The 9471-nt window shown below is 44.5% G+C and overlaps 1 protein-coding gene across 2 annotated transcripts; it reads right to left on the bottom strand.

Annotated features, from left to right (window-relative positions):
• Positions 1–205: 205 nt before the first annotated feature.
• On the bottom strand, positions 206–4788 carry LOC103709112 (zinc finger CCCH domain-containing protein 53-like). Of its 2 annotated transcripts, XM_039124861.1 has the most exons (10): positions 4184–4788; positions 2902–4056; positions 2632–2811; positions 2325–2510; positions 2124–2224; positions 1761–2033; positions 1481–1634; positions 1100–1318; positions 962–1011; positions 206–826 (listed from the first exon to the last, which is right to left on the bottom strand). In XM_039124861.1, exons 2-9 carry the CDS (start codon positions 3951–3953, stop codon positions 978–980), a joined length of 2199 nt encoding a protein of 732 aa, XP_038980789.1. In that variant the 5' UTR covers positions 3954–4056; positions 4184–4788; the 3' UTR covers positions 206–826; positions 962–977. The 2 variants fall into 2 exon arrangements, with proteins under 2 accessions (XP_038980789.1, XP_038980790.1); XM_039124862.1 differs by lacking the exon at positions 4184–4788 and having other exon boundaries at positions 2331–2510; positions 2902–3953.
• Positions 4789–9471: the final 4683 nt, after the last annotated feature.

Genomic DNA, 9471 nt, shown 5'->3' with positions numbered 1-9471 from the left:
TAAAAAGGGGAGGCAAACCTCAATCCACCTTCAAATTCTGCATCTAGAATGATTTGGATGTAAGATCATATATGGAGTTCGTAGTTGTTTATGATTCACACCACACGGAAGCTGCCCTGACTACGTGCATGCGTGCGCATCCAATTCCAGTGTCCCTCCACCTTAAAAAAAAAATAAAAAGTAGCATCCAACACGAAAAATAGCAAGATGTAAAACGAGCAGTAGTTATTTGTCGGTTTCCTTTCCCTTTTTTTGGGTTTTTCTTGTCACTTCCTACAGTAAACTAACATGAAAAAGGAAAAAGCTCAATGAGAGGGAGGGGGAGAGGTGGAAGTGGAGGTGCATGGGAGAGGATGATGGGTGACACAGCGGCGACGGTCCTCTCGATTCTCTCTTCTCCACCGTGCCTTGGTCCTTTTGCTTACATTTGCTGTCCTTTCTGAGATCAGTTTGGCTTCTGTCTGTTCTCTTTCTCTTCTTCTGTTTCGGTTTCTGTACTCCGTATGCAACTATCATGACGTATTTGGTGGTAAGTAGATGGCTAGTAGTAGTAGCAGTACCGTACGCTGCACTGATTGATTGATAAAAGATGATGATAGCTATGGCCCTCGCCGTTCCTTTCTCCTTCCTCATATCGCATCCCTCACCTTGTCCCTTTCGTCTTTCTTCCGGCAGCACTAAGCTTTATGGTTTAGAGGTAGGGGATGGAGTGTGGGACCTTTTCTTGTCTATGACTAAATTTAAAAGGAAGAACAAAAAAAAAAAAAAAGGGAGTAACCTATGAGCCTAATTTGTTGTCCTCTTTTCCTTGTTTGCAGCTCCTATCCTGCCACATAAAATAATGAATAATTATCAGAGGTTTCGGACACTTGAACTTAAATCATTACTGACTGCCGATTGTAGGCTGAGGTGCAAGCAGCTGTTAAACTTCGACTGGGAGGAAAGACTCCCTCCCACCAACCTTTTCTTTCACCTATTCACATCCCCACAGCTCCATGATCAGAAGAGAACCTAAGAAAATAACAAAATAAGAAAAAAACAAAGCAATGAACTTATATTCATAAATCGTTAGATCTGTATAGAGTCATAACCGCAATACCTAGGCATTTGAAAGAAGCATGAATTGAAGGAGGCCATGTCGAGCGTGGAAGTGGCGGGGAACAGCGACGAGGTCATGAGAAGATTACTGCTGTTATTCTGTGGGAGAGAAGCAGCGACCAAGTCTGCTTCGGCGGATGACGCATTCGAGAACGAGTTGCCGGCGAAGGAAGCTTTGATGGGCGAGGCGAAGGGGCTATCTGGCAGGTTGTGCTCCAGGCTGGTGCCATTGGTCGCAAAAGGATTACAAAAGAACAAAACCAAATTAACGGAGAAACTAACAACACAACCAAACAAAACGCTGGCCTCCTCCCCTTGGAAATTAATTAATGGCGGAAGAGAGTAGACAGTCGGCTTCTTGTGATAGTTCCGATGGAATTACCTTTCCTGGGAGCAACCATCTTCATTGTGGGGTGGATTTCCGGCTGATTCCTCCTTATCGGCAGCAGCATTGACTCCCGGTTGATGAGCAACCCCGTGGGGGCTGCTGCCCGGCTGCTGCTCTGCCACTGCTGCACAACTATTCAGGCTCTTATCTGTAAACAGAAAGTAATACATATGGTTTTTATATTCCTCTTTAATTCACCAACATAACTATCATTCCAATTCGCTAAATCTAAAGAAGACTAAAGGTGAAATAAAAGGGCTGTTAGTTGACTGACCTTGTGATGCTGCTGCTTCCTGGTTACTGCTGGTCTTTCCATCAGTAGGAGAAGGGACAATGGCGGGTGTTGAAATGGTGGTAGCAGCGGCAGCGGTGGCGGTCGAAGTGATGTGGTTTCGGGTCGTGAGGTCGAGGAGCTGGAGGCCCAGGAATCGCCGCCCTTGGAGCTCGATTGCTTGCTGGAGCTCCGCTGCCTGATGCTGCTCTTCCAGCTTCCTCCTCAGAATTGTCTCTTGGCTGCTGCTATTGTAGCTGTACAACATCCTTGGCGCTGCCGGAGAAAATTTTAGTAGGATTATACTAATGAAGCTAACATAGAGCGAAAGGAGGCTGGAATGGGATCGATATAAAAGATTCTCACCAAGTTGAGACAGTTCGAAGGGGTCTCTGGAGTCCAGGCCAGTGGGAGTAGTAGCGCACCCAGAGAAATCCCCCCTCTCAGCCTGCTGCTGCTGCTGCTTTCTGAGAATAGAATTTATAGTTTATAGTCGAAGGAAAGCAACCCCAAGCTGGGGGTGGATTTAGAAAGAAGTGGAAGTTTGGGAGAGGAAAGGAGGAGTGCCTGTACTTGTCGGGGACTTTGCCCTTCTCCTTGTAGGGCTTGACGAGGACCCGCGCGTCGCAGACGAAGTGGGGGTTGCCCTTGGCGAGGATCAGCTTCACCGTCTCCGGGTAGACGAAGGTCACAAATCCAAACATCCGCTTCTGCTGGTACGGTATCCTCACGTCCTGTACTGGCCCATAGATGCTTCAATTCCGCCAAGGAACAACACCAAATCCAGCGTTAGAGCTGAGAAAGTAGAGACTGAATGCCTAAATAGATCGATCCTTCCCCACCTTTTCTTGGGGGACTTCCGTCGAACACCAACCTGAAGTAGTTGGAAACGTCTTCTTCCCGGAAGGTACTGTCGGCCGGGAAGGTGAGGTAGATCTGCCGCGACGCAGGGTTCGACATCGCGGCAAAGTCGGTCCTTTCCATCCGAGACCGCCCCATGAACCTCTGTGTCTCGTCGCCACCGCCGAGCATCAGCGCCGCCGCTGCCGCCGCCCTGTGGGAATTTCGATTACCCTAGGCTTTTAGATTGATTGTATATGATGGAAATGGAGATGGTTGATGTTTTTTCATGTCAAGGACATACCTTTGGCTTTCGTTCTGCTGCTGGAGAAGAAAGTTGGTGCATTTGATGGAGGACGAAGGCGAGGCCGGCACTGATCCAGTGGGGGAGTAAGGGAAGGCGGAGGCCATGAGCTGGGAGGCGCCGCCCAGTCTCTGGGTTTTGGACCTCAGAAGAAGCTCTTGGCACTGTTGCTCGACGACGGGGTCCATCTTGCCGCCTCCACCGGCCGCCATGGAGGCGACAGCGGTATCGTCGGGGACCCCATGGAGGAACCGGCAGCTCGCGCCGTTCTTGCAGTACCCCCTTGCATAGTAGAGGCAAGGCCGCCACCCAAACCCTGCTCCGGCCGCCTCCGACCCGAGGCAGGCATCGGCGACGGAGAAGCTCCGGCGGTGGTGGCCACCGTTCGCCCCCCACCCACCCCCGCCGCCAATGGAGTAAGGTAACAGCATGCCCTCCGCGCCGCCGCTCGGGGTCCGGCACTCCCCGACAACATCCGGGTAGAAAAAATCCCCACCTTTGGGGCTGATCTGGAGACCATGGGCGGGGCTGGGGGCAGTGACCTGGACGGCGGACGCGGCGTCGTTGAGGAAGGAAAGCTGGTCCGGGAGCTGGAGCTCGTTGATGAGATCCCCGCCGCCGTAGAACGGCGACGCCACCGCCTGGTTGCTGGGGCTAACGAGCTCGTCCGGGCTCTGGATATCGTCGCTCACGCCATTAACGTTGTTCACACTACTACTCCTCGAGAAAACCGGCGGCGGAGCCCACGACGTGGGGGAACTGACGGCGAGGCCACCGAGGAGTCTAGAAGAGGAGTTCTGCCGGCCGAGGAGGAAGGGGGAGGTGGGGCCGCCGCCGGCTGCGGTGGAGGAGGAGGCGGGGACGAGGCCGAGCTCGTTGCGGGCCTTGAGGACGACCGAGTGGACGAGGGTCTCGGGGCCGAAGGCAAGGCGTATCATTTCCTTCTCGCCGTGGTCTTGGATCAAGAGGAGTCCCATGATCTTGGCGGCGTTCTCCGGGTCCAGGCTCTGGATCCGGGAGAACACGATCCTTGTCGCCTCGTAGGCGTCCATAGGATCCAAGAACAGAGCAAAGATGAGACTTGGAGCCTCTCCTCTTTACCTCTTCTTTCTCTTCCACCCCCCCTCTTTTTTTCTTTTTCAACACAACCAACTACTGCAGTAGAAAGAAAGAAGAAAACAAGGATTAGAGAAAGGAAAACAAGCTCTTTTGAGTATTGGAATAAAGAAGGAAAGGGGGCGAGAGAGAGAGAGAGAGAGAGAGAGGAAGGAGCTCTATTTACCACCAGGTGGAAGAGAGGAGAGGTGAGAGTGCTCTCTTTCTTTTTTAAAAGACAAAAAAAAAATCGCTGCTTTCTAGTTGTTTTTTAGCTGGGAGGCTCCCTCCCTTTGTTTCTCTTTCTCTCTGACCGCTGCCTCGCCGAATCCATTTTCCGAGGTGGTGGCGGCGGCGGCGGTGGAGGCTGCGGGTCAAAACAGCCGCCGACCTCCTTTCTTCGGCCGCACCACCGCTTGCATGGCTGAGAGAGAGCTAGTTATCTCTATGCTACCTTATACCTCTGGCCCCTGTTGCCCTTTCTCTGTGCGTCTCTCTCTCTCTCTCTCTCTCTCTCTCTCTCTCTCTCTCTCTCTCTCTCTCTCTCTTTTCTGGGCTCTTTGGCTGCCGGAGAGAAGGCGGGGAGTGCAGGAGGGGTTCTGGATCTACTCAAATAACCCTGAAGCTCGGAGCTTTGGGCCAAGCTTAGAGAGTCGAGACCTTACCTCTGTTCTGTGTCTCTCTCACAACCCCACGCACACCCCCTTCCCCAGTGCCAAATTCTCTTTTCCCCTGCACCATCATTTGGTTTTGGGGTCCCCTTCTCTCTCGTCTGTTGTCCTGAACTTCTAATCGTCCCTGTTTTTGGTTGTCATGCTCCTTTTCTTCTCCTTTATTCCTTATTCAACCCATAACAATACTCAGATTACTAAATAATTATATCATAATTTAATAGATAATGTATCAATATTATATATCATATTAACAATATAAATATATAACGTCTCCAAAAGAACATGTAGTACCGGCGTGCTCGAAAAAAATTGAGAATAGTATGAGAGCGCCATCTTCTAAGTTCAAATACAAAACTTTATTCCAATGTGAGGATGGGGGTTAGAGGTGCTCGCCAGTTGACTGAAGTTCTGTTGACAACTCGATCCAAGAAAAGTTTTAAAACTGACACGGAGCCCTCTTATTTCTTCTCAATTTAGCCTGCTCCAAAGCGAGAACATAATGATGCTTACGGCTGCACAATTATTCCTAGATCATCGTGCACTAACGTGGTAGTGTGTATCTCGCATCTGCAGGCGTAGGGGGTACAGCACTTTTCGATTTTCTCTTATGCAATTGCGATCATATATATATATATATATATATAAATTGATTAAAAGGGAGAATGCCAGTATGTGATCTCTTTAAAAAAAAAATCTATGTTATGAAAGCATTTGTTGACGGAGAGAGAGAGAGAGAGAGGATAAAATATTGAGTCGATTCACTAGCAGCTCAATGTTATGCCCTCACACCTAATGCTGAAAAATTTTCTAAAAACCTTTCAATTTTGAAAGGAAATATCAGATCTCTGTAGGCTGGGACCGCCGATACTTGTGTTTCTTTCTCAAACAATAGGATTTTCTTCTATTTGTTCTCACCCTAACTTAATTTAGTTAGTTCTGGTTTCAGCTTGGCTTTTCCGATCCATCTCCTGTCAATTATTTACCCATGAAGCTCCGCACGCAAGAGTTGATGAGTGATGCGGTTTCCAGTGTCTCCCTCAATCGCAAATTTTCCATATCACCATAATGGACGCATGAAATCTATATAGCTTTTTTGAGTCATAGGCAAATGATTTCCCTTTGAAGGAAATACTCCTCCTCCTCCTCCTTGCTTTCTTTGCTTTTTCCCTTCCCCTCCTCTCAAATCTCTGGTCCCCAGCTTTTACCACTCACTCTGGGGCGTGAGGCCGGAGCTAGTTTCCACCTCGCATGCATGCAGTGTGGGCTCACCCTTTGGGATGGTATTGTCTCGTGGGAAGTTGGGGTGGCCTGAGGGGGACTACTCCTCTTTAAGAACAGGGATGGTACTTAAGGTGTCAGAGTCCCTCACATGGGAGTGACGAGTGGTGACCCCCTTCTCCCCAAGTGCTCACGTGCCCCTGCCTTCGCACGTGGGAACAGTGTGAGGTGTAAAGTGGAAGACATGTATGTTGGAATTTCTCCATGGCTGCATGGGGTTTTACTGCTTCTGAGAGAGGGGGCGAGGGGAAGCAACCACAGTGGCTGTTCCGTGCTTCCTCCTTTGAAGGAATGAGAAGGATGGACGAAAATCCCGTCGATCATGTTTGGAATTAGTCCTGGGCCTCATAGGACATGGTTTTAACTTGTGGATACATGTACCTGATTTTGTAGCTTGCCATGAGACACGCCATGTAGACTGTAGGGTGGATATTATCCACTTGCTTCTGTAGATCATGAGTCGTAGCACCGCAATCGTCTTACGAATTATGAGGTAACTCTTTTTTACTTGCCAATAATCAGATGTCAATGTTTAAATTACCAAATGCAGCCGTTCAATCTGGATAAACATACTCAATACCTCCATCACTAGATATCACTGACTCAAATGGATATAAATGAGAGAGTCCAGATGACCTAACCAACTTGGTAAGCAGCTTGGACACTAATTTGGTATTTGGGTCAAAGCCGAACCAATTGAGCATGCTCGAAGGCCGCCCCAAGACCTAATGGGGCTATCTTGATTTGGAGCACAGCACCGGTCGCGATAAAATAATATATCATTCAAGGTTTCTGAATCTTGTTTTAAAAATATTTTAGCAAATAATGCTAAAATTGATGTCTTAAATTAGAAGCTAATCTTCTTGGCCCCATCACTTGAGATTTCAAATTTTTTAGTCTTTGTCCATGAATCCATGCCCATGTTGTAAAAACTCTGGGAAGGAGTAGATGGTGAATCCAAAGTGGGTCACACGACAGCAGAGGATGGCAAGTTGTCTGAGACACTCTCAGAAACAGGACAGTCTACTGTTCGCCATAACACTGTTCCTCCAACGCCAGCGGCCAACGCTAATACTTATGTCCACTGTTGTGACCTTGCGGAGGGTGGGGATCCTTCCCCGACTTGGCTTATATTGTGGGTGGGGGTCCTTTGGTAGTCCCCAATCGCACCTCCAACGGATCTCTGGTCTGACACCTATTCACCCACTGCATTCAACTACATCTTTGGTTGTGTTTGACAGAGACGGCTACTAGGTATGATGAAAAGAATCTAAGGCCACTTTTGCATCTAAAGCCACTTTTGAATCTAAAGCCACTTTTGTGTCATGGTCGTTTTTACTCTAATTGGTCGTAGTTAGAGTCTCGTGCAATGAAGCGTGGCATCGATTAATGCCTGTCAGTGTTCATGGGTATTAACACAATGTATCTCAATCATGTCTCTTTTCTTGTAATAGCATATGTCTGCAGTTGTTTCTGGACATCTAAAATTGATGAACACTTACAGCGCTACTTATCCAAAAGGCTTATGTCCGAACTTGGTACAACATGTAACAAATAAAAAATATTTTATAGACTTTATTGAGACTTCTGGTACCTGTACCTGCATCCGTATTAATTATATATAACCAATGTCCCATTTAGTAAAGCTTTTAGAGAATCCAAAAGTACTTTTAGATGGAATAGAAGTATTTGGTAAAAAAATTGGAAAGCTGTTTTAACTTTACCGGAAAGCTTAACAGCTTTTTGGAAGAAGCTTTTTCGGGGTATTTTGAAGCATCTCTGGAAAAGCACTTTTAGCCTCCATTGAGAAGCTATTTGGAGTTATAAATTTTTTTCTTTTTGGATCAAAATAACCATAATAAAATATAATAATTATAAAATAATAATAATAATAATATATAATGATAAAAGTTATAATATTATATATCTTTATTATTGTATTATACTATAAATATAATAAAATATTATATCATATCATAATACATTAATATATTATGTTATATAATCTCAAATTATGTTATATTATTATGCTATAGTATACAATGTTATATTACTATATTATAATAATATTATATTATATTACAGTAATATTGTACTATATTATATATTTATATTTTAATATATATTATATTTTATTATGCTCTGTTGTATAATACTATGCAAAATTCTTTATGGTCATTTTGTTATCCCAAAAGTATTTTTTCAATTTATTTACCAAATACATATTAAAGTCTCACAGCACTTTAGAAACGTAGTTACCAAACAATAAATAACTTTTTATAAAACTTTCGAAAGCTCTACCGCTAATAGCTTTGCCAAATGGGGCCTAATATTGCATAGAAAAATGAACAGCCATTATAGAAAGATGTAAAGATGGCTAAGTACATAAATACATTAACCATCCTTACATGAATCTAGATTAACATGTATCCAAATTATTCTAAAAAATAAACTTTATTAATTTTAACACAACACACATATAGATGCGAAAGGTGAAAAAAAATGAAAAATAAAGTTTAAGGAAGGCTTTCCAACAGATCTAAACAATCCATAACAATCACAATTTGAATGGAGCATGAAACGACACAGAAACCTACTTTAGATTCTCCCCATCTCAACACACACACACACACACACACTCACGAAATTCATCCTGAATGTCCCTTTTTTATGGAGTTAAGGTCTTAACTCGGATGATTTTAAGACGATTTGGGGACGTTTCCTTTTTCTGGCTAAACATTGGTGACTTTATCGGCCAAATGTTTCTCTTAATGAAATTTTCTTTTGATTGCTAATGTTGTACGTTTGTGGTTTATTCATGCAAATCATGCTGTGACTTCCATTGTGATTTGTGAATGCTGATTTTGCTTCACATACTCCAATATGTTTCATTGGATATCACTCCATTGTATGTGCATTCCTGCAAATGTATACGAGGGAACCTAAACCATGTAACCCTTCTTTTGACCTATGCACACATAGTACTCAACTAAACCTTTGCAACCAAAGGACTAGGCTGGACATGTGATCCAAACTAGAGTGTTCTTATTTGGGTATTTGCATGCATGAGGATCGACCGCCGAGTTACTTTCATTAGAGTTCCTCATCAAGGAGGACACCATCAGAATTTTATTGAGGTATACTTTGGAAGTTGTTTGAGGTCATACTAAAGTGATATTTATCAAAAACAGACCACCATGGCTTGGAACTATCCTAAGAGAGCTAGTCAGAAGGTTATTAGTTAGTTATAATGACCTAGAATCTCATCTAAAAAGAGTTAATCAAAAAGTTATAAAACCTAATGCAAAAGGAGTTAATCTAAAGATTATTAACCAGGGTTATTGGTTTTGTTTAAATATCCAATATCTTCCCACTACATAATCAATATGAAAGTAAATACATGCTTGTGCAGATTTTTATATACTCTTTTTGTTTAAGCTTTGGTTATTAGTTGGAATTCTTAGCCTTATTAACTATCTAGGACATTCTCGACATATACCTAATGTGGAACCAAATACAAGCT

Source organism: Phoenix dactylifera, chromosome 3 (assembly GCF_009389715.1).
Source record: "Phoenix dactylifera cultivar Barhee BC4 chromosome 3, palm_55x_up_171113_PBpolish2nd_filt_p, whole genome shotgun sequence".
Lineage (NCBI taxonomy): Eukaryota > Viridiplantae > Streptophyta > Magnoliopsida > Arecales > Arecaceae > Phoenix > Phoenix dactylifera.
Note: the sequence above shows the minus strand (reverse complement) of the source record. Positions and strands in the feature narration are given on the sequence as shown.